The sequence below is a fragment of the Muntiacus reevesi genome, chromosome 6, assembly GCF_963930625.1.
Source record: "Muntiacus reevesi chromosome 6, mMunRee1.1, whole genome shotgun sequence".
NCBI classification, from domain to species: domain Eukaryota; kingdom Metazoa; phylum Chordata; class Mammalia; order Artiodactyla; family Cervidae; genus Muntiacus; species Muntiacus reevesi.
In genome coordinates this window covers 86,982,684-87,008,073 of record NC_089254.1, presented here as the reverse complement: position 1 = coordinate 87,008,073, position 25,390 = coordinate 86,982,684, and the positions used below count along the sequence as shown (strand labels likewise).

The window sequence follows — 25,390 nt, the reverse complement described above, 5'->3', positions numbered from 1 at the left end:
CCAGGTTTCTCTACCAATTCAGTTTCAACTGAGGAGGGGCAGGTAGGGACAGGACAGTGTAATGAGACTCTCCCAAGAGTCATCTGTATCACTGGAATTGTGATGATGGTAAAAAATGGAAGGCCTGCCTCCTTGGTGAGTGAATGGTCATGCTTTCCTTGTGTAGCTATGTCCTTCTATAGCCTTAGGACAGATTTACAGGAAAACATAAACACAAATAAATTCCAATCGGCAAAGCAGCTATGTCCAAGTTCCCAAGCTGGTGTGGTCCTCACACAAAGAAGCAGCGGTCCATTCTTATCTGCATCAAGATGTGAAAGACACATATGGAGAATCCAATCAGGAGCTCCTTCAACTAACGTCTGCTGAAAGGCACGACTACAGTTAACCCGACAGCTGGGGTAGAGACAGACCATCTACTCGAAGAGGAAAGGGGCCGCTTGAGCGCTCCGTGACCTACTGCTTTGGGCATCATAAAAAAGAAAGTGAAGAACTCCAGTCAATTCCTTGGAGACTTGTTAAAATTTTACCATTCTGAGAGAAAGCATTCCAAAATTTTTCATGCTGACAGTGCCACCTAGTGGCTCTCCACCTTAAACTCACCGTTGGACATTTAGGACAGTCACTTCTCAGTCCAAGGATATGGATATTTAACTATTTTAAGTCCATTATGACAAAGCTTCCAGCATGTCTTGCCAAAAGTAAAAATAAGTTAAAAACATTAGCAATTTTGGGAAAGCGAGGTCTACTATAGGTTCTACCGCTCAAAGTACCAAACCCCGCGATGAAGTTTTTTCAAAAAAACACTTTTACAGCACTGCTGCTGGATCCAAACAATCTATTCGGTAGTTCAGTTCCCTTCAGAGAAATCCATCCCAGCAAAGTGGAGAGCCCTCAGAAAAACACATCACAATAGAAAAAATTCAAAACCACAAAAAAATTCCACATTAGAAAAAAATAAAAAACCACAAGAGTTTCAAACCAGAAAGAAGAGAACTTTGAAGTCTTATACCCTTGGGTATAAGAAATCTGAGAGAGGGAGTTCCCTGGTGATCCAGTCATTAGGACTCAGCGCTTTCACTGCCAAGGCTGGGATTCAAGTCTTGGTGGGAACTAAGATCCTGCAAGCCGTGCAGCACAAGCAGGAAAAAAAAAAAAGGCAAGTGAGAAAGAAAGAAAGCAATCTAAGAGAATGTCATTTGCTAAGCAGACAGACAAAACCTCCAGCATATAAGAGATTTCAAAGGGTCAAGGTGCACAATTTTAACCCATGAATTTCTAATGAAGTTATGCAAATCTACAGCAGAAATTTACGTTCTTATAGTTTCCAAGTTCCTTACAACAAACACACCCGTGCAGGCAATCACGCACACACATATGCACGCGTCAGTGCTTTGCTTTTCAAGAGAAAGGCTTCAGCCCTTGACTGATTATTCAGATCTCTGTATTATCACTAGCCTGACAGCGTGCACAGTGCAGTGCCAGATGCTGAGAATGACTCACCTTGGCAACAAACTGTTTGTCCTTTTGGTCCAAATTAGCAGTGGGAGCCACGTAGTCTCTCCATATTCTCAGCCTGCGCTCCTTGGCAAACCTGGCAACAAAGCAAGGATTCAGATCACTCAGCGGGACTAGGGCAGCGACGGAATCCACCACCATCACAGGAGCAAACGGCACAAAACCCTACCCCATCTCACAGACAAGGCACCCAGGAGAAAAGGCTAATCAGACCAGCACAAAGTGTGACCGCCACAAGGAAAACTATACAGCAGCTGAAACAATCCCACACACATATATGCCATAAACCCACGGCTGACGGGCTGGGGTCTGGATACACCCTTTCTCAAGCCTGGAAGGTAGAAGTCCATCTTGCTAACTAGGTCTTTGGCGTATCAAGTACCTCTCAAGTGATCCCTAAATGCCAGGCGCTGGGGTGACAGAGTAACTGCTCTCTTAAGTGGGAGGGAAGAGCGCACACATCTAACAAAAGTATTTTTTAAGAAGCATAAGCCTGCTCATTTCTATTTGAATTATAGAAAGGTTGCTGTTCACTCAGTCAAGTCTGACTCTTCGCGACCCCGTGGACTGCAGCACACCAGGCTTCCCTGTCCTTCAGTATCTCCCGGAGTTTGCTCAACCTCATATCCATTGGGTCGGTGATGCTACAAAGACTGAGTAGGACACAGTCACTGTGCTCTGAGTTTACTGTTTGATTATGAAAGACATTCTTCAAAAATAAGAGCACTGTGACCTCCCCCCTGGTCTAGTGGTTAAGACTCCATGCTGCCAGTGCAGGGGACATGGGTTCAATTCCTAGTCAGGGAACTAAGATCCCATATGCTACACAGAGTGGCCAAAAGATAAAAAAATAAAAAATAAATAAAATGAATGCATAAGGAAATATTTAAATATATAAAAAGGTTATTAGCTACCCAAATCCCATGTGGAAAACATGAACAAAATGGTCACGATAGTGCATCTAATGAGGAAGAAAAATGGACAATAATCCAATAGAATTTAAACAAAAGTTAAAAAATCAAGTTGGTAAACATTTGTTTTAGAGTACAAAGCCCAGAAAAAACTTTCTGAGTCAGAGTAAGAGGGGGCAGGGAATATGTGCAAAGATTTACATACACACACACACACACACACACACACACACACACACACACACACACACACACATTCTATCAGTGAAAAGCTGTCAAAGTATTTATTAGAAATAAAAGGATGTAGGGCAAAGGAACTATTAAACTGTTATTTCTGAAAATGGTATTGCAGCTTTTCAAAGCAGTGCTAAAATGTGAAAAGACAAAAACAGCATGTTGTAGTTGTAAAAACACGTGAAACACCTCAACAGAGATTTACCGACAATGCAAGCAAGTTCTAACACAGCATGCAAAACAGTAGGCAAGTAATCATATCATTGAAATATGATCTGCATTCCTTGGTCTAAATCTGTTTTTTAATGATAAGCCATCTTAAAAATCTCCTGTAGATGTTATAAAACATGTAGAAACTACTGTCACTATAATTCACTTTCTTCAAAGAGAGGAAGGAACTTAAAGAATGCAAAAAGAATCATCAACCAAAATAATAATTTAGAAAAACAGACCTACAGGATTTTCTGAACAATGGCAACAACAACAAAAAAAACCTGAGCATCACAAAATAATCAGAAATATTTGGAAAGCTGTGCTCGATATGCGTTTTGTATCTTTTGAATGTAACCGTGGAACATAAAAAGACTAAACAATGTATACAATCACTGCGTTTTTTCCAAGCACCTACCTTTGTCAGGTATGCCATATTAAATGGCCTAGATTAAAATCTATTTTTACAAAAAGTTCTAAGTATTTCTGCTTACAAGTAGAGAAGGCTGTAAGAGCCTAAGAAAGGAGAAATTCAATTCATGTTCTTGCACACCTCTTCGTTGTGCACCTCAAAGGCAAAAAACTTTATTAGAGAAATGCAAATCAAAACCACAATGAGGTACCATTACACGCCAGTCAGGATGGCTGCTATCCAAAAGTCTACAAGCAATAAATGCTGGAGAGGGTGTGGAGAAAAGGGAACCCTCTTACACTGCTGGTGGGAATGCAAACTAGTACAGCTGCTATGGAGAACAGTGTGGAGATTCCTTAAAAAACTGGAAATAGAACTGCCATATGACCCAGCAATCCCACTCCTGGGCATACACACTGAGGAAACCAGATCTGAAAGAGATACGTGCACCCCAATGTTCATCGCAGCACTGTTTATAATAGCCAGGACATGGAAGCAACCTAGATGCCCATCAGCAGACGAATGGATAAGGAAGCTGTGGTACATATACACCATGGAATATTATTCAGCCGTTAAAAAGAATTCATTTGAATCAGTTCTAATGAGATGGATGAAACTGGAGCCCATTATACAGAGTGAAGTAAGCCAGAAAGATTAAGAACATTACAGCATACTAACACATATATATGAAATTTAGAAAGATGGTAATGATAACCCTATATGCAAAACAGAAAAAGAGACACAGAAGTACAGAACAGACTTTTGAACTCTGTGGGAGAAGGTGAGGGTGGGATGTTTCGAAAGAACAGCATGTATATTATCTATGATGAAACAGATCACCAGCCCAGGTGGGAGGCATGAGACAAGTGCTCGGGCCTGGTGCACTGGGAGGACCCAGAGGAGTCGGGTGGAGAGGGAGGGGGGAGGGGTGATCAGGATGGGGAATACGTGTAACTCTATGGCTGATTCATGTCAATGTATGACAAAACCCACTGAAAAATTAAAAATTTTTAAAAAAATAAAAAATAAAAGAAAGAAAAAAAAACCCACTGTAAATCAAAATTTCAAAACATGAAGAAAACTAATGATAAAAATAGCCAACAAACATCTTTTAAAATTTTGATCTACTCAAGATGGAAATGACAGCACAGCCTGAAAAAGACTTCAAGAGAAGTACAATTCAGGATCCTGAAAGATAAACAATAAAAACCAAGAATTATGAAAAAAAAAAAAAAAGGCAAAAAACTGTAAATTGTATGACTCTGAAATAAACCACACAGGCTTGAGTGGAATGGCACCAGTGGTCCTGGCCTTCTACCTAAACGTATCCTGGGAGTAGTGGGTGTGACTTTATGAACAAGATATCATCTCTATTCATCTATCTGCTTCATTTTTTTCCACCTGGAGACAAGTTCACCAATACCTGGAAACACCTGAAATGGCCACTGATTTTTAGCATATCCACTATCATTTTTCTAGAAATCAGTTATTGCTCCATCTGCTTTAACTATGGGGCACCCAGCCAAAAACACGACACCTTACAGTTATATTAGCATTTATAACTACAGCATATAGTTCAATAAATCAGGGCATCAGACTTTGCAGCAACATTGGATAGTCCTATTTAGGGACCCACAGGCTCTGTCTTTCCATCATACACTTGTCTCCAGCCTGCACGTCAGGAAGGAGCCGGTAAGTTATTTCACTGTCTTCAAATGAGCCTCAAGTTTATTTCACTTCAAATGCCTAAAACCTGAAATTTAAGCGAGAGGCTTGGGGAAAAAAGTGAAATGAAAACATTAATAAAGCAAATCAGGTGACCAATAATGTCTGAGTGAAAAATCAGTAGACAGCCCTGAATTAGACTGAACCCAGAGATTGTAAGCCAGTCACTCCTCTGCGAGATCCCAGTTTCTTCTAGCATTTCCCCAGTCCTGTACATTGGCATGGCTGGGTGAGAGAAGATCCCGAGGTTCCTTCCCCTGGAGTCCCCTACACCAAGATCCTTGGCTAGAAGGCTTTCCTGACAGGCCTTACCTCTCAGCTGCCCTCAGCTTTTCTGCGCCCCGTGTGTAGACTGCAATAGACCAATCCACACAGCGGGCAAAACCTTCCTTCAGGAGGAGCTCTGTGATGTTGCCGTTCTAAAAAATAAGGCAGGCACAGATTAGATTCTGTTGCAAGGGAATCCGTTTCTCTTGACTTCTGACGTGATTAACATAGCCACAATCTATTTTGTAGTTTAAAAAAGAAAAAAATGAAGTAGAGTCATTTCTCTCATGAAGAAACCAGCCCTATGAGGGCAGACGCTGTTCTGTGACTCCCTTCAACAGCCCTGGCTTCATATCCCCACAGCACCCAGCACAGTAACTCGCGCTTAACAGGGGTAGGATAAATGTTAGTGGCATTGAATGGAATCGGCATTGCAATAGCTCTTCTTGTGGACAGAGGATGTTAATCTTCAGTAGAGATTATACCTTCTTATTTCCTTCCCTGAGATCAGCATTTACTCCCCTTTTCATAAGGGGAGAGCCAAAGAACAGGCTGAGTAAGGGAATAACTACAGTTACATTTTGCCCCGTGAATTACAATTCACATTCGACAGTGACACAGAGCCATCTGGCAGGGCCCCGGCAGACAGCGAGCACTTCAGAAGAAATAGACATGACCTTGGCACATGCCAAACCAAGCCTCCCAGCCTTCCACAACTGCCATCATGGAAGAATTCCCTAGCCAAAGAAGAATGGTAGTTTATTCTGGTACTGGATACAGGTTACAATGACAATCTATTTAAACTTGGGTGTTAAAAAGCAACTTCCCATCCAAAATATCCCACCTACCAAAGTATCCACTAGGGTAACACTCCCAGTAGTCAGAACTACAAGATCTTAACCTACTTCCTACTCAAAAGCAGCACTAGGCAACAACTGAATAAGGCCTGAGACACAGTTTTTCCAAAGGAATGTTTCCTCATGACAGTTCTACCCATAGAGTAAGTCCCCTACAAGTGAACCTTCAAGTTTCAAACTTTCAATGATGTGAACGTGCGTTTGCATGTCCAGCCATGAAAGTGAGTTCACGAGTGTGGCGTACACTGTCATGTGTGTGCATCCTCTACAAGTGGTTGCGCTTTTGTGTACTTTACTGTACAGTACTGTACAAAGTACAGGAGTACAGTATCTTCATTTCAAGCCCAGGATATCTGGAAAGAAGCATAAAAGCCAGCAGCATATAGCCAACTGTGTTACTTGGGTACCAAGGCTAACTTTGTTGTACTTACAAACAAATTAGACCTAACAAATACACTCTGAGAACTGAACTCCTTCCTCTGTAGGGGACTTACTGTACTCCAAACCTCAGCAATCCCATTCTACAAGTTCCACTGCCACTTCTTAACTTGTGGCAACCTCCTACCTTTCTTACTGGCAATCTTTACGACTAGCATCTGGGAAAATAAGTGCAAGCGTCCTTCCTCACAACTGAGATTAGTTTTCTATAAGTACAAAGTTGCAAAACTGTCTAATTCTATCAGAGAACGGGTAACTCCCTAAAAAGGTCTCAAAGTCAGTAGATGATAACCCTACCAAGATATTTCAATGGATCCTAAACACAAAGAGGAAGAACAGAAGCCAAATGCAGCTCTTCAAACCCCAAGGGGACCCCCGCCCCGCGTGGTCCAGTCTGCCAGGCTCACTCACCGGGTGCAGGATTGTACCCAGAATGTTCTGGTTGTGACAGCTCTCCAGGATGATCTGGACATCTCTCTGAAGCAGTCGAGACTCAGTAAAAAATTTGGCTTCTGCAGCAAAAGGCTCTGGTGTTTCACTTCCATCCGCTTCCCGTCGAAAAGTTGGGCACTAAAGGACAAGTGAGGCGGGTGCATGGGTGCTGGGCAAGCTCAGCCCACAAGGAATAGTCCAAACAGCACAAACCCACAAAGCTGGGCTGGGAAAGGTGTCTAATCAGGTCTTCCAACCCTCCTAAAAATACTGATAAAAAGCAACTGGAAATATCATCCTCTCAGACTTCTTGGTAAAGCAAAATAAAACTCACGACAACATGGGGAAAATCATTAATTACACTTGAAAATGACCCCTTGCCAAGAAGAGATTCACCAGTGTTTCGCTTTAAATCCCTGATATTTTTCTTTAATCAAAATGGTTATTTTATATGAAGACTAGGCAAACTTTGCGTGTGCATACTTAGTTGCTCAGTCTTTGTGATCCCATGGACTGGCTTCCCATCCCCTCCTCTCTAGGTTTCAACCATCTCTGCACAGCCCACTCCAAACAGACTCTGAGTACTTAAAAAAGTCTTATTTGATCTAAATAGAACTGCACCCACTGCAAAGTTTAAAGTACTCCAGTCAATGTTAACGGCCCATACTAAAAAGAAATGGTATGTATGAAGTCCCCCCAACACTGAACACTTCCATGAACCAACCCGTAGCCCAGCGTATGAGCTGACCTTGATCCCTGACAGCATGACCGTGACCAGGTAGTAATCTGGCAGGAGCAGGGCCCTGACCACACTGCCGTCCCGCACGTGCTCGATGATTGCTGCAGGACAGAACAAACGGCTTGAGTGACACAGGTTGTGCCAAGGAGAAACAACGCCCCCATCAAACTGCCAGGAGCACAGTTCCTCTTCCCAAATCCTGAGAAATCCCCACTCTGGGAGATGACGAAACACTGGCAGATCACAAGGGTTCACACAGACTCCTGTCCAAGCTACTCTAGGAGGATTTGGTTCAAACCAACTGTACATCTTTTGAACCTTCTGGGACCTCTTGGCTCATACCTAAGCTCTGTTATCCATAAGCCAGATTGCTCATTTGTATACTGAGTGCCTGGCAAAAACTAACAATAATTCAGGATCGGTAATCATTTTATTTTACTGAGTCTGCAAGTTAATAAGGTCTCAAAGTAGAACTGAGAACTATATAGTGTGTGTGGGGGCGTGTGTGCATGCATAAATGTTTAGATATATAAAGAATACATATTTCTACCTTGAAGTTTTAGAGGTGGTATTTAGAGATAGCCATTTTTTAGAGAAAACAGGAAGATCCCCCATGTGCAAAATTACCAGCAATTTACTACTCTGTAGCAGCAAAGGACTATTCTCTGCAAAATACATTTGATCCCTATATGAACTGGATGAAAGCTCCCTTCCAAAATACCATGGTGTTGTTCTACCCTTAACAATTCTCCATGGGTACTAAAGTAGAATCTGCTTTATTAATCTCAAGGAGCTCGACAGCAAATAGAGAGAAATCACCCTGAGTCATAGATCGGTCTTTCCCCAACAGACTCACCGTTGACAGGTTTCTGGTGGTGGGAGTCCACGAAGTGCCTTGGGTTCTCAATGGTATACTTGAGGTCCCGGATAGTATGTGAACCATTCCCCTCACTCCACATCCCTTTCTTAGCTGCTTTCGCTTGCTCCTCACATTCCGCAAGCCGGTTCTGCTCAGGACTGGGACATGAAAAAAAAGAAATAAGTGTGGTTAATGAGTTCACAAGAGAAATATCAGGGTCATCTTTGACTCTGGGTTTCTACAGCATCTTCTCTGCTTGGAAAAAACCAAAGCAATTGTTTCAGACCCAGGCCTGTAACCAGAAACCTATCTGGAGTGCAACTTCCAGATTCCAGATTTATTCCCTCCAATAAAAGACTCAATTGTAACAGCATTTAATGAGAACATCTGCAGACCACTCTTCTCAGTACTGCCACCATGAGTGATTACAAAAGAACAAGTTGGTGGCTTACAAGGGAGCCACTCCAGGTGGGAGAGTTTCATTTAACCACCCCAGATTCAGGAACTAGAATCCAGGCAGACCTCAGCCAGACACAGTGCAACAAAAGTGACTAAGAATCACACTTACTCTCTGTCATCTGCAGAACAGGACTGGGGCACATAGAACAAATATCATTATTACAGACAGTATCAGCCCAACACTACTTACACTTGCCATAAGGCCAGCTAAGCAAAAGGAGTTTGAAGATGGAAGACTCTTTCATCAGACAAGAAACCAAACTATGCACAAGAGCAGAAACCCAGTAGATAGACCACTCACCCCCTCCCCCTCCAAAAAAAAGCCATCAAAAACAACCAAACCCAGAAGTGGCTCTACTCTTCACTCTCTCATCTGAATTTGAGCTGAAGTGAACACTGGAAAGGCTTTCCACAATGCCAACACCGTGTTCCATCAACAGGCATCTAGAGAAATTGACCCTCCCACCTTGATCGGCAGGGATTTTCAACAGGGAGCATGACCTACAATTTCTCAAACCAGAAGTCTTCAGAATGGCTCTTTCCCTCCTCCCCATTAAAAAAAGAAAAAAAAAAAAGACGATAATTATCATCTTCAGAGATCCAAATTTTCTGTCAGAATTTGACGGGGGCGGGGAGGGGGGGGGTGGAATGTAGCTTGAGATAGAAGCAGAAACACTGAAACTGAGAAAAGAAGTCAAGACAACTTTGGCGTAAAAAAGACTGGGACTCCTGGAGGGATTTCTTTGTTGAGGTGGTACAATACTGCTGTAGGCTTTTTTATAATTTTTCATTCTGGCTGCAAACTGGATTCCAAAAAACATTACAATGGTAAAAATGCCAGCAACTGTCCTTAAAATACAGCTTCAGCGTGCTTCCATACACAGCACCTAAGACAAGTGTCAAAATTCAACAAATTCCCACATGCTCACTCACACTCCAATCATTAGCTCTAGCCAACGACTCTTTTGAGTTGGAAAGGATCAGAGAACTATAGGATGAATGATTTGATCACAAAGAAGGATGCAAATTGTACATTTTGGCCTTTGCTCGTCCCTATCATTGGCATAGTTCACGCAAATATTTATCTAAAGCTTCTTCTACAGTTACAGTCGTAATACAGCACAGACTTAATGATTTAAACAGCAGGAGTTCCCTGACCTTCCGTAGTCAGGACTTGGCACTTTCACTGCTGTGGCCCAAGTTCAATCCTTGGTCAGGGAACTAAGATTCCATAAGCCATTTTGGCCAAAAAAATAATAGCTAAACAGCATCCAAATTACTGATGCAGATTATCATTTTTCAGATGTGCACTTTTCAGATTAGCACTTTTAATGTGCTAATTAAAGCCAGCTACAACCCCCATCCTTCTGAGGAGCCAACACTGGTGAACTTGAACCTGACATATGCCCTATAAACCTGACACTGAAGTCACTCAGTCGTGTCTGACTCTTTGCGACCCCACAGACTGTAGCCCACCAGGCTCCTCTGGCCATGGAATTTCCCAGGCAAGAATACCAGAGTGGGCTGCCATTTCTTTCTCCAGGGGATCTTTCCAATGCAAGGATCGAACCAGGGTCTCCTGCATTGCAGGCAGATTCTTTACCATCTGAGTCACCTGGAAGTCCATAAACATAATACTCATTTCTAACGAATTCACACTGCTATTAACAACAAATACATTTACCTTATTACTTAAGTATCTACAGATCCATAAGCCAAAACAGACATAAGAGGCTTTGGAGAGACAGAAATTTTCCCTGAAAACAGAACCACTCAGCCCCTATCAGTTTTCCTATATTCCAAGCAGCAGATGTTGCTTTGAATTTTATTTATTCACTCTGCTTTATTCTGCATTTACTTATTCCTTGTATACCTGATATAATATTGTACATCTATTTGTTGATCGGTTTGTTGTTTGTCTCCCGGTTAAACTGTTAGAAGCTAAGTGTCTTTGTTCACTGCTATATGCACAGTGCCTAGAACATAGCCTGGCATACATGCTCAATAAGTATTTGGGGAAGAATAGATAAAAACTCTGAAACCGAATATCAGTGGTATAAGAAACAATCCTACTGACTCTTATGATATGAAGCATAGCACTTCTTTGTTGTCAAGCAAAGAAGTTTTTGATTACACATACCAAATGCCATTCACGAATGCTGAGAAACCTCCTCACTCAGAACAATACACAGCTGCACCTGGGCAGGAATGTTCTAGAAGCCAGGAGAACCCCAGATGTTACCCATTTTATATCAGGGGGCAGGAATGAAAATGCATCAAAGCGAGTGCAGAATCCACTCCCCCAGCTCTCATGGTGGAGGGGAGGAAGTCTGAGGGTCAGCAGAGCAGCGCAGACTCACTTGTTAGCTCTCATGCCTTCTCTCCGGGTGGCCAAGCCCTCTGCAACCAGCGATTCTGCAATGTTTTCCCCATTGGTATCTGAGAAGGAAAAAAAAGAGACATGAATCGTGGGTCTAAATCCATATCCAATAGCAAAAAGGCTCTTAATGGGACCACTTTCACCCTCAGCTCTTCAAGGAATAATGTTATCCACTAACTGGACAAGGCAGCAGGCTGGGGTTGGGTTTTTCAGAAAAACCTCTTCTCCCGCAAAATGTCTCATCTCTAGGACCCAGAGGTCGATACATCTTCTCTGGACTTATTTCTTAGTGTATCTCCCGAGCCAAAGGCAATCTCAGGAACTCCAGGAGACTGACAGGAAAGCAAGGCTCAAGTAGCAGCCGGGGAGAGGATAAATAACACTGGCCTGAGGAGGAGAGGCTGGGCCCAATACAACGCTGCCACTTCACAGCTCTCTCAGCACCTCAGTATACATACTCACCTATAAAATGGGGAGAGAACCTGACCAGATGGGTTCTCGTGGGAATCAATGTGTGTAAATCGTCAAGGGCAGTGCCAAGCACACAGCAGGAATTAAAACAACAGAATCCAAAACATAAAAATAAAAAATAAAACGACAGAATGCAAAGGCAGCCCCACACCTGGACAATCAGGCAGCAGAGGCACTTAGCATGGCCCATTTACATTTTACACCTGAGTCCAGTCCCTCTCAGGATATCCTATTCTCTGCTCCAGGAGGCCACCAAGACAAGCTACATCATTTGATAAACACACTCTGGTGTTCTAAAGAGATGCAAGGGAGAGAATCCAGACTTCCAATCTCACACAGCAGCCTTCAGAGCGGGCAAGAAAAATGAAGTGAAACAAACACAACCCGATTAGGCTCCACCTGGGCACCAGGACCATTAATTGCATTTCCATGCTACTGAAAAAGCTTTTAGGCTCGGTGTATTCTTAAATCTCCGCTTGTCAGCCAAAACGATAAAAGAAGACATCTATGAGGGAATCACCACATAAAAATCTTTAATATAGCAGAGAACAAGCTCCTCGATAAACTGAAACACAGCAGTCTAGCTGATAGGTAACATCAGCGTAGAATAAAATTCTGTAAGATTTATATTCAGTATGCCATGCATTCACTGAATTCTGCAAGCAAAAAGAAGTCTACATACTAGGCCCAAACCCAACCTAAATGCTCTGCCATTAGCCCTGTCCAAATTTCTGAGGCAAATCACAAGCCCCTTTTCTACCACACACACAAAAGGCTGAGATGAATGCTGTTCATACAAAGAAAGTTCAGGTTCTGAAGATGAAAGTGAATCACAAGAACCTTTGCACTGGAGTTACTGCTGAGGCCAGACACAGATGCACACAGCTATCTGCCATCAATAAATATTACACTGAATCTTTCAGAGCAATAGGAATAATCCCACAGAATGGGAAGTCAAAAGGAAGAACTCCACAATTACGGGAAAAGTTAAGCAGTAAGGTGTCAACAGGTCAGTGCGTAGAAAGAATGAAGGCAAGATACAAAGAAGGTGAATGGCCATAAAACCAGCTGGTTAACAGCAAACCCAATAGCTCTCAGACACTTCCTTGGCACAGAGCACTCTGAAAGAGCTGTTGGCTGGCTCATTTCTAAATGATTTGATTGCTCCTTCAAAACGGAGAAAAACAAAATTCTCTGGACCAAGAGAAGGCAACAAAATGTGATGGATAGAGTACTGAAAATGGGGAATCTGTAGGACAAAGATACACTACTCACTTATTACTAATCAAAGTACAAATTTGATCAAGTCACAATTGAGGCTGGTATTCAGAATAGGTGGGTGACTGTATTTATCCCACAATTTGAAGATTAATCAATCATCTCTCCCTTTAAAAAAAAAAAAAAAGTCCTAAGTTAACCACAAATTCTCATATTCTATTATTCTCCTCCATCATAAAAAGAGTATTCACAGGAGAATTCCCTGGAGGTCCAGTAGTTACACCCCCATACTCCCACTGCTAGGGTCCCAAGTTCAATCTCTGGTTAGAGAACTAAGATCCCACCAGCTGCGCAGCACAGCCAAAAACAAGCAAAAAAAACCCCAGTAGCCATGTAAATAAGAATTTACTGCGCAGCACATGGAATTATATTCTATATCCTGTCATAATCTATAATGGAAAAGAATTAGAAGCTACATACCTGAAACATAATACTGTAAGTCAACTATAGTTAAATGAATATTTCAATCCATCTACATATAGCAAAAAAAAAAAAAAAGAGTAGCCACAAAATAGGATAAATGTATGAATGCTAATTAATTAGTGAAAGCACTGTTTCATTGCAGTTGGCACTGAGAGTCAGTCAAAATATCCGTGTGAAAATATTAAACTTTAAGCCATTAAGCGGTTGAAACTGAAAGATGAAGATAATTTCAAAATTACTCTTAGTAAATACTTATCAATCATCTCCTATGTGCCAGGTTCTATCAAATCGAACAGTATATTATTAACACACTAAATTATATGCACTCTGTCATGTGGGTCAGTTTAGAAAGCCAATTTCTAAATACAACTTTAAATTTTAAATGGCAGTGCCCCTTAGCAACCTAGCCCACGTGCCACAACACTGAGCTCTCACTCTGGAGCCCGTGCTCCGCAACAAAAGAAACCACCTCAATGAGACGTCTGTATACCGCAACAAAGAGTAGACCCTGCTCATCACAACTAGAGAAAGCCCACGCAACAACAAAGACCCTGCGCATCTGAAAATATTAAATAAATAAACAAAATTGAATTTCAAATGGCAGCTACAGCTAAACAGCTACACCACAGGCGTACGTGTGTGCACACACAAACATATTTACTGAGGGCATACTCTGTCCTTGGAGAAGGAAACAGCAACCCACTCCAGTACTCCTGCCTGGAGAGTCCCATGGACAGAGGACCCTGGTGGGCTACAGTCCATGGGGTCACAAAGAGTCAGACATGACTTAGAGACTAAAAACAAGTAGAGTACACGGTAGAAGAGTCAGGAACCCACATCATACCACTCTGAAACCTGTGTTCTTTCCACTCCATTACAAATCATGTGGTCTGCAAAAAACCACAAGCCCTAAACAAATCCCATTTTCTTAAAGAGAAAAGAAAGGAGAAGAAAAGCCACAAGACAGATAAAGGAAATAGAAGATGCAATAGGAAATCTATAGGAATTCAATTAGCACTCTGACCTAGAAGCAAAGAGCCAATGAGTTTGATGGGCTGATGGCCCGCATATGGAGAAAACAAATACTACATGGTACACACACATCTAAACCAAGGCAGGAAAGCGGGCACAGGGTGAGCAAGGAGCAGGTGTACCAGGGCCGTTCCTCTGCACCTACGTACCCCGAGCTCTGCACCCTCCCAGTGAGACCCCACAGCCAACCGTCCAAAGCCACCTCCACCAGGTGAAAACTGATCTTGGGAGAAACTTTAGACTTAGGGGGAGTTTTCCCCTTGCTACCCACCTTTTCCAAGGTAGATCATGCCATACTCTCGCCCCTGCGGAGTCTTGTTTTCTATCGTGAAGCATACTTCTTTCCCAATCAGCTTCTTCCGAAGGAACTCTCGAGCAGGAAACGCCCAGGGCTGAAAGACAGAACCATCACGATCAGGAGCCAGGCCGTTTTCACACTGCACAATCAACACCCAAGCAACTTCACCTCTTCAACAACCCAGCAACGCACTAGGCCCTGAGGAGAAGGTAAAAATGAAACGAACAGCCCAGCTCACACATTTAGAGGGCTCCTGAAAAATGAAGGTCTAATTGTTGGTGCAACTTGCACCAGCCCGAAAAACAGGCACCATGGTTTCCCAGGCACCAGCACTAGGACTTTCCCCACCTCCATCACTGTCCATTCAGAACTACAGTTTACTTCTTACTTGGTAACAGGCCCTGGTAAGGGATCAGCTTGACAACAGTGATTCTTTCCTATCACCCGTTGAAGACCCTAACAAAGGGCTGAGCCACACATCCACAGTGGGTACAAATAGAGCCCCCATGTGATTTTAAGATGCTGTGCAAAAGGATGGTTTTGCCTCATCACTTTGGGGATGGTACAGACAAAGGAAGATGTCTCTTCTGAAGAAGCCCTGTTGCAGTCAGGGGTGACTAGCACCTGAATTTACAGTCTGGACCTAGCTCGGTGCCCTAAGTTTCCTTAGAACAGAAATGAGGAAGGCGAGGGTAAGAGTTCAAGGAGGACATGATCTGCAGAAGTTCACGGGCAGAAACAGTTAACATATAAAAGGGCAGGGTCGTATACAATATGCACGCGCTACTACCTCCTGGAGCCCCAGAACATGGGCTCTGAATAGTAAAGGCAAAACAGTCCATCACTGACCGGAAAAGGAAGCGTCTGCCTACCTTTTCAGTCCACGAAGATTATTCCACGGGGTGAGCCAAGAAGCTTTTCTAGAAGAAAAACATCCATGACTTCCCAGAAACCAGAAGCCAATTTAAAGGTGGCAGTCCACCAACCTGCTGGGCCTGTGTTCACAAAACCAGTACTGTCAGCCAACACCAACTGTGGACAGTTCTGGGAAGAACTAATCCTGAGTAAGTGCTCTTCAAGATACAAAAACAAGCCTACTCACTCATTTAACGCACTCTTCTCAAAGCACCAATAAGCAAAAGAGCCAACCACTCAAAGGCAATATGAAGTTCACCATATTTTTACCTCCTGTTTCCACCCTTTGTCCCACACCATAATAATGGAAGCAGATACCTGTAACCAAAGGGAGTCTCATGACTGATAATGAGCCCAAATACCAGCCACATCACAAAAACAAGTACTAAACCAATTAACAGAGCCTTGTACATTTTTATCACCTTAGTGATTCACTTACTCTAAAAACATCCTCGGCCACAGATCGAATGTCTAGGCTTCAGTTTTTGTGGGGGTTTTTTTTGGCTTCAGTTTTGAGTACTACACTAATACCCAAAGTTCAGTAATATACTGCTTCCCCAAATGAAAAGCTCTGACAAAACAAAGTGCCCCTAAAGGAAGCCAAGACTTCGGTAAAAATTCATTTATCAAGGGTCAATTCACAAAGAAATAGCTAACCCCTGTGGGGAAACCTCCAATTTCTACCAACTAGGCAGAATTACTAAAAGCTTTTAAGGCTTGCAGAAGAAGCACCCCTCCCTCGGACTTGTTTTACAGCTGGTCAGTCACTGGGCAGTAAGAGAAAGCCACACCAGAGGTCCTGAGAAGGACACACAACTTATCCCGGAAGGAAAATGATCTAGCTTCCTTAATCTTCCAGCCTTTGCAAGTTGTATTCCATCCAGGGTTGAGCAAATTCAATAACTGGACAAGGTACAGGCCAGGAAGAGAGGCAATTGGGATATTCAGGGAAGCAGCTGGCCACACCACTGCTCCCAATGCAACAGAGCACTCCAGGAGACAGTCCTGTCCACACAGAGGACAGCCAGCAGAAGGCTACCCCATGGAGAAGGCTATCGCAACAGCACCTCCCTGACCCACCCTACATAGAGGGAAGCTGACTCAAAGCATTCATCCACCACTTCCCAGGTGGCTCAGTGGTAAAGAATCCACCTGCAAGTGCAGGAGAAGCAGGTTCGATCCCTGGCTCAGGAAGATTCCCCTGGAGTAGGAAACAGCAACCCACTCCAGTATTCCTGCCTGGAGAATCCCACGGACAGAGGAGCTTAACGAGTACAGTCCATGGGGTCACAAAGAGTTGGACATGACTGAGCATGCACACATTCATCCAAACGGTCCACAATGGCCCCATAAGAAGAACCACTGTGATGTAGTCGAGTGATGTCCCAGAGTTCCATCTACAAAGCAATGGCTGTTAAGTGGCTGAGTCTCAAAACTGCCTCTTCCCTTCAGAATTCCCAATAAGAGGTGATCTAGCAGTTTGCTCTCCCAGACCTACCACAAGGTTCTGGTGTCTACCGTGATGAGTGGAATTTTAATTCCCATTTTTTCTTTGCACCAGGTAGACTCCTAAACTACTGAAACAACACTAAATCCCACAACAGTGTAAGACCTCAAAGCTAGCTAGTCCATCATCCCACTGTACCACCTGTGTATGTAATTAATCCCTCTCTGGCCCAGGCACCTCACCATCCCAACTTTCAAAGGCTCCACTGAATGCACAACCACTGCGACATTCATTTCTGTATTTCACATGAAACCAATGCACAGCTTCACACATAATGAAAGCTCAACAAATCTGTGAGAAATAAATATATAATTCCCAGAGTGGCTGTAAATGCAGTATCCAGGCTGCCTAGAGTAGCTAGGCAACGCAAGGGATTAGCCTGGAACTGGGCAGTGATGGCTGGGGACACAGAGCAGAGCTGCTTTTATTGCCACACCACTTAGGAGAGAGCTAAGTTTCTTTGAAAGCAGATATGAAAGAAGGCAGAGAATAATCAAGTGCATGATATTTGGGACAGTGATACAAAGGGAAGCAAATGGGCAAAAACGTTCTTGACTCTGTCTGAATGTTAAAAAAAACTAGACCTGCTCCAAAACAATGGAAAGCCCGAGAGAAAGCCTTGCCAAGTTCCACAATCTACTGATCCTCAAAAGGAGATGCTCAGGTTCGTTCTCCTTGTTATTCACTGAAACGCTTCCTCACTGGATACCTGCTTCACGTCAGGCACTGACTAGGCAGAAAAACACTGATATGAGAGACGGTCCTTCCCCTCGAGGAGCTGACAATCTAGTAAAGAGACACAGGAGCACTGAACAGGATGATAGCACCAAAAGGGGAAAATGAAAGGAGGTGTCAGGAGGGACTTCTCAGGGGGCTAGATCTTAACAGACGATAGGTGATCACCAGGGCACAAGATGGAGAAGGAGCTCCCGATGGAAGGGGCAGCCTGAGCCACGCCATGAGCCAGCAGGACTTGGGTGGCCTGTTAGGAGACCCGAATACTTCCTCGGGGTTGGGACTTCACATCCCAGAGTGGGTTCAGTGAGAGAAGACTAGAAGCCAAATTACAGAAGGGATTGTATCCCAGGCTGAGGCATTTACATTTGTCCAAGCAGGGATGAGGAATCGCTGAAATACCTGGGAGTAACACTGAGTCAGGGAAAAAATGAAATTGTGTTTCAAAAAGATCTAACAGTATCAGTGCAAGGATTAGAGGACAGGAAAATGAAGGCAGAGAGACTGTTCTCTCAATATTCCAAGCACACGTTGAGAGCTGAACAAAGAACAATGGCAGTTGTAATGATGCTTCAAGAACGGCGAAGAAAGATTTTTAAGAAGGCAGAATCTCTAGTCCTCGATAAAAGCTGGGGGTGTTTTCATAATTGGGTTACTAGTTGGCATCACTCCTTAGTTGAGGCAGAAAAACTTCAAGGGCATGGCAGGAGGAAATCATATCACAGCAAGGCAGGGAGAGACTAGACCATTAGACAGAGAAACAGTGACTGTGGCTGACAAAGGGTGAGCTTTGCAGGTTTCTAACACTTCATGTCACAGGGGCCTCTCAAGAGTTGCTAGGAGAAACTGAGCTGGTCTGGAAGAGACAAAAAACCCACTAACTTGGCTACAGAAATATAAGAAACTAATGAGAATGGGGGTCAGATTACATGATGTTCCTTCAGCTGGGATAGTTCTGGTAAGATTTCATTGTACCGTTGCACAGGCTACAGCTAAGAGATTTTAGAACCAGCTCCAACTGGCCTCGATCCTCACCCACAAAGCAGGAAATGAAAACCCAACCCTTCTTTCCTAGAGGCGACCCTGCTTCTTCCTTCTGGGGAAATAAGCTTGATTGGTTTTAGCCAACCAGGCTCAACACTCTTCTGTGCAAAGCAGGCAAGCTGTTACACAACACAAAACTGAAAGGAAAGAACTATTCAAAACATTGGTCAAGAAAAGCACTTAGCAGCCAAAATCTGAAAAGTGCTGAGAGAGATTTACTCTTCAGTACTTGGGCTAACTGTATGAGAAGTGTTTGTAGTTGCAGAAACTAAACAGCACCAGTGATGACCACATACCTCCCAGTGGCTCAGCCATAAAGAATCTGCCTGCAATGCAGGAGGCCCAGGTTTGATCCCTGGATCAGGAGGATCCCTTGGAGGAGGAAATGGCAACTCCCTCCAGTATTATTGTCTAGGAGATCCTATGGACAAAGGAGCCTGGTGGGATATGGTCCATAGGGTCGCAGAGTCAGACACGACTGAGTGACTGAGCACATATAGATGACCACAGCTAACATCTGTTAAGTAACTTATAGGCCCATGTGAAGTATTCTCCACTATCTTGTTTAATCCTCACTGAACAACCCTGAGACATACAGTATGGTTATTTCCAATACTTGTGCTTACTGAGAGAAGACCAATGGAAAATAACTGATTTTCTATTTAGTCATTATCCCAAGAATCTAACTGTTGATGACAGAATTGGGGATGATTTTTCTCTATTTCCAGAACAATGTTTCACTATCTTAAGTCCAACAAAATGCTTTTTATTACAGATGAAAAAACTACATGTTTTTCCTTAAATGCCTGCTTATATGGATGGTCAATATCTCTGGAGACTCAAGACTATAGTAACACCTGTAATGTCCAGGGAGATGAACTAGATTTTTTGCTGTGCATCCCTCTGGATTTTGAAGGTAAAGGATTTAAACATAAATAAAGGAGCTGGGCCATAACCAATACCAACCTCAAAGAGCTGAGACTACCTAGGAAATATTCTAACCTGTTCTAAGAGAAAGAGGGTAAACCTGAAAAGGCTGATAAACCTGGAAAGGCTCTAAACTTATGGGAAAGTATATGAGGAAAAGAGAAGGGGGGTTACTGGGATTAAAGGCAGTGAATGCACAAACTGAGGCATGCCACTGTGGGTCTATCACTGGTCCTGTGACATAAAAATACTCAAATATACAGAAAAGAAAGTACACCAAATGTGCAGTCAAGGAGGAGACTGGACTATCACCAGGGTCCACAGGCTCGTGAGGAAAAGCACCTACCTCGTCCGGGGTGTCTTTTGCATCGGGTTGTGCGACAGCTGCCCTGCGGGCAAGGTTTCCAGCGCGAATGTTGCTAAGGTTGATCTGCCTCTCAGGAGGAGGCCCCCCACGAGGCTGTCCTCGGACAATGATGGCGCACCCTGAGAGCACCTAGGTTGGGGAGAAACAGAAAAATTTAGCCATTGAAAGGTAACATCGCCATAACAGGTATGGTCCACTACTGTATCCCCAACATCTAGAACAGTACACGGCACTCAAACATTTATTGAACGACTGAATGAACAAGATTACTTTCAATTTTTTAAGAGAAATACCTACATAAAACCTTGGGTTCGATTCTAAAGGGACTGACCCAGAAATACAAATGAGAATTAAACAAGATGGCAGAAAAGTCAGAAAAGACTGGAGGGTAAAGAGGCATGTGAATCATGGAGAGAGACTCTGTAATTTCACCCCAGCAAGACCACCACCTGTGTTCCTTCCAATGATTATTAAGAAGCTAATGTCTCCATCCACACAAGCTGTTCTACGATGGGAAAAGCAAACGGAAGAAAGCCAGAGAAAAGTGGATGCTGAAGGAAGAAGCCTTGACATGCCACCCACACCAGCCGGAAGGACCCGAGGTGCCCAGGGCTAACGTGCAAGTAGTGTGGGCCAGAGTCCAGGACTCAATACTTCCTCTGCAGACAGGGCTCAGAGTCGAGGCTAAAGGAGAGCCTCGAGAAAACTCATGACCTCCATGGTGAAAACAGGGCAATCCAAGAAGGACCTTCGGGCTCCCAAGCCCAATAGTTCCTTCCCTCTCTCTGAAGAAGGATGTCTAGCATACCACCCACTTGCAACTATGCAAAGAGCTCTAAAGATCACTTCAAATATTTGCAGGGCGGAAGGAGAAAGGGTTTCACGTGGCAGAAGAGAAGCAAAGGCACACAGCAAAAATGATAAACATCGCCCAAGCTATTCAAATTCTTCACACAATTTCATCACCAGGGAGGCTTGAGCAGCGCCTTTGCTTGAGCTGAAAGACTTAATCCCATGTTTCAAAACAAATAGCTGCTGAACAAATAGTTAGAAGGCTGGAGAGCCCTGCCAGTGTAGAACTTCACGGCAGACTAGACCACGGAGTTTTCTGTAAAGGAAACAGTGCTTGGAAAAGAAGCTGACTCAGAGGAAAAAATGAAAGAATAGGAAGGGAAGCCACTTCAACAGTCATTTGCTTAGCTGACTTGTCTCCCCCGCCTCTCCAAACTCACGCTCTAAATTGTGGACAAGTAATACAAATAAAGAACTGCATTAGACATATGTGCATTTGGTTGGCCAGAAAGTTCTTTCGAGTTTTTCCTTAAGGTTTTATGGAAATACCTGAATGAACATTTTGGCCAACCCATTACATCTTAAAGAATAAGAAACAACAACTAAGTAACCATCACCCAAGCTGAGAACTAGAACACTGAGGACTTCCCTGGGGGTCCAGTGGTGAAGAAGCAACCCTCCAATGCAGGGAACGTGGGTTTGATCTCTGACTTAAGATCCCACATGCTATGGGGCAGCTAAGCTCCAGTGCCACAACTAGTGAAGACCCCCGTGGCTGCAAGGGGGACCCACTGCAGCTAAATTTATAACAGAAGAGCTAGAAGACTGGCAGGACCTCGGATGCCACGTCCCCCTTAACCCGCAGTCCCTTTGGCTGAGCACCACCTCTATTCTAACTACCGCCGTAGCCTCTCCCTGCTTTTCTACAGTTACCACTTGTGTGTTTGTTTCCATGCAATACGGCGCTTCCTCCTCTCCTATTCCTGATCTCTACACACACTGAGCTGGCAGCACGTACACCCATCACGGACTTGCTTCTTTTGCCCTTTTTTGGTAAAACCCATTCATGCCAAAACACCATTCACTTTTGTGTCTGTACAGTATTCCACTGTATGAATCTATCCTACTTTCTTACAGAAACTCTGTCAGAAAAATACAGACATTCCAATAAAAAAAAAAAAAAAAAAGATAGTAACATCTCATTATCCCCAATAACTTAAGCACACAGACCTTGGTCGACACCACGGCCTACACCCCCCTGGCTACACCATGACACACACAATAAAAGACTGCCTTCCTTACCTAGTTATAAGTCATTTTTTCATTTTTATCCTCTGTGACTGAGTGTTACCAGCAATCAAAACCTTACAGCCTCCAACGAAACAGCCTTTCTTGAGAACCCATGCCCTGGGCATCATCCCAGGGATCTGACACTCTAAAAAGACAAGTCCTCAAACAAAGTAAAGCCAAAAAAACAGATATACACAGCAGAGGAGGGCTGATGTTCCTAAAATGAGAAGGGCCAAAGAAAGAAAAGAACTTGGAAGTGACTCATTTACAGTCAATTCTTCACCAAGTGGCAGATGCACAGCACACTGTTGAATGCCTGCCTTGAAATCATCCACGTACAGTCTCCAACAGGGCTGAGCAGCACACAGCGTATAAAGCAGAGCTCCTGTCTCAAAGGCCGGCTTCTCGATTCTTGTCAAGTTTTCACGAAAACTCATAAAGCTCCTCCAGAAGACCTAGTACATCTTGGAAAGCCCAGCCAGATGCTCGCCGTGGCTGAGCAATGAGCACTGACCCCAGCTAAGAAACAATCTTTATTTCTCAAGCCTGACAAAGCCTGCTGAAAAGCTCAAGAACACAATGGCTGATAGGTACCCTCTTATTCTCCTTAAATACCAGCAAGGTGTTGCCTCTAACGCCCTCAATCTAGTAAATGAGACTCTTGGGGGACAATGGGTCTATAACTATTATCCCAGCCCCATAAAGAGCTTTAGTAAATAATTTATAAGAAGCAATTTTGAAAAATCTCCTTTGTACACTCCCCCCTTTCACCTTGAAAGCTATTCTGAAGACTGCTTCAGAGCCTCCTTGCTTTCTTTGCCCCAAATAGGCCATTCAGGCAACAGTCCACATTCGAATTAATCTTAGAGAGAGATGACTTTATAGGCTGCACAACACCTATTGGGTTGGCCAAAAAGTTCGTCAGGTTTTTCTATAAGCTCTTACGGGAAATTCCAAATGAACTTTTTGGCCGACCCAATACTACTGAAGGTGCAAACATAAGTGACAACCAGCAAGTCAACCTTCCAAAGACAGATATTCCCTGTGGCGGGCACTGCTATTCCTGCTCCCCCAGGAGGAGAGGCCTAACATGCCTACATCTTTCCTCCGAAACTCTCTCCCTGTCATTCATCTGGCCACAGCCTTAGAGAAGAGATAGGAAAAGACTGTCAACAGACCATCATGGAAGGAAGACACCTGTCTGCATTGAAAGAATTCGTTTCCTTCCTATTATTTATGCAAACTAAAATAGGTCAAAACACAGTCCATCTCCGTTTTTTTGCTCTCTCCATTTCATCGTCTTACAAGTACTCTTCAATTCCCTCCACTTGTCTCACTTGTCAAAAGTCTTTATTCAAGTTCTTTCTCAATAAAAATACTTAATGGTCTTCTCTTGACTAAGTTTACCTAACGAATAAAGCCAAGGTAAATCTCTTTTGGGGGGAAAATATTTTAAATGCCTTTAAGTGAAATATGAAAAAGACCAACGGTCTATGTTTCAAACTTAACATGAATCTCATATGGAATGAAAATAAGTCATTTTTCTTCTATAAGTCACTAGGTCTGACATCTAAGTTGATTACTTACAATTTTATCCATTGATTAATCCATTTATTCGTTCAACACAAATTTACTGAGTGCCTTCTATATGCCAGGCATTGTTCCAGGCAAGTAACATGCCTCGAGTGAACTAAAACAGACAAAAATGTCTGCTCCTGGAAAGCAGACATTCTAGTGGGGGGAGTCAGATAAACAATAAATAAGTAAAATACTGTTTGTTATTCAGAATTTTAATTTCAGAAAAATAACGTTAAGATTGAGAGGAAACTGTCAGGGGTAATTGTTCTGCCAAAGCTGTACTGATTCATGTTGCAAACTTTCATGGATGTGGTAATTATCCTTAATTGCTAATTTATAGGGCATAAAAAGCAATTCATATGGTAACTGCTTTATCCAATTATATTAATAAAATGACATATTCTAGAGAAACGATCTGATCTTAGCCCTACCTGATACACCAGGAGGTTTGTGAAAACAGCTGTCACAACGAGTCAGTTTGATTGAGGTCATGAATTAGACAGTTCTCAGCTCTGCCAATAAAGGTTACAGAGAAACGTGGTGTGATTCAGAGGACCTGGCTTCAGGTCACGAGTCCGAGGCTGACAAAGACTGAAACAAGTCAGCTGAGAAGGAAAATGGGGGCTCAAACGGATCAAACCCACTAAGAGTTTACTGGGAGAGTTACCTAACAGTGACAAGCTCTGCTCAGCAACAGCAACCCCACCTTAAATCATCACTAGATACTGATAAACGACTTGGCTTAACACTTAAACCCCCAGACCACAAACACCAGAAGACAGAAAATCTCTTACACAAAAACCTAGCCACACTACATTTAGGGCAAAAAGTGATGGTACAGAAAACCACATGCTGTTCTTAGTTGCTCAGTCCTGCCTGTCTCTTTGCGACCTCATGGATACACTCTCCACTCTCCACGGGGCTTCTCCAGGCAAGACTACTGGAGTGGGTTGCCAAGCCCTCTTTCAGGGGATCTGCCCAACCCAGGGATCGAACCCAGGTCTCCTGCACTGTAAGCAGATTCTTTACCAGCTGAGCTACCAGGGAAGCCCCATAGAAAACCATAAATACATCAATGAAACCAGAATTTTTTTTTTCACAGCACCAAGAGAAAAATCTTCCCTTAAAGATCATATCTTACTAGATGAAGTATCTTGTTAGCTCTGCAAGGAGGACAAGCTGAAAAGGTTTATCTGCCTGTTTAGAAATAACAAGAATATCTCAGTCATATCTGCCAACCTGAAGATCCAGTATAAATAAGGATAGGACTTCCCCTGGTGGTCCAGCGGTTA

General features: G+C 43.2%; 1 protein-coding gene across 1 annotated transcript in view; it reads right to left on the bottom strand.

Moving 5' to 3' along the window:
* SND1 (staphylococcal nuclease and tudor domain containing 1) overlaps window positions 1–25,390 on the bottom strand; it is a 414,314-nt gene that overhangs the window by 362,520 nt on the left and 26,404 nt on the right. Inside the window, exons 2-9 of the mRNA XM_065939612.1 lie at window positions 20,418–20,567; window positions 14,917–15,037; window positions 11,422–11,500; window positions 8,600–8,760; window positions 7,753–7,844; window positions 6,984–7,142; window positions 5,323–5,429; window positions 1,504–1,594 (exon numbers count right to left, since the gene is read on the bottom strand). Coding sequence (XP_065795684.1) covers window positions 1,504–1,594; window positions 5,323–5,429; window positions 6,984–7,142; window positions 7,753–7,844; window positions 8,600–8,760; window positions 11,422–11,500; window positions 14,917–15,037; window positions 20,418–20,567 — 960 coding nt within the window. The remainder of the gene's footprint in view (window positions 1–1,503; window positions 1,595–5,322; window positions 5,430–6,983; window positions 7,143–7,752; window positions 7,845–8,599; window positions 8,761–11,421; window positions 11,501–14,916; window positions 15,038–20,417; window positions 20,568–25,390) is intronic.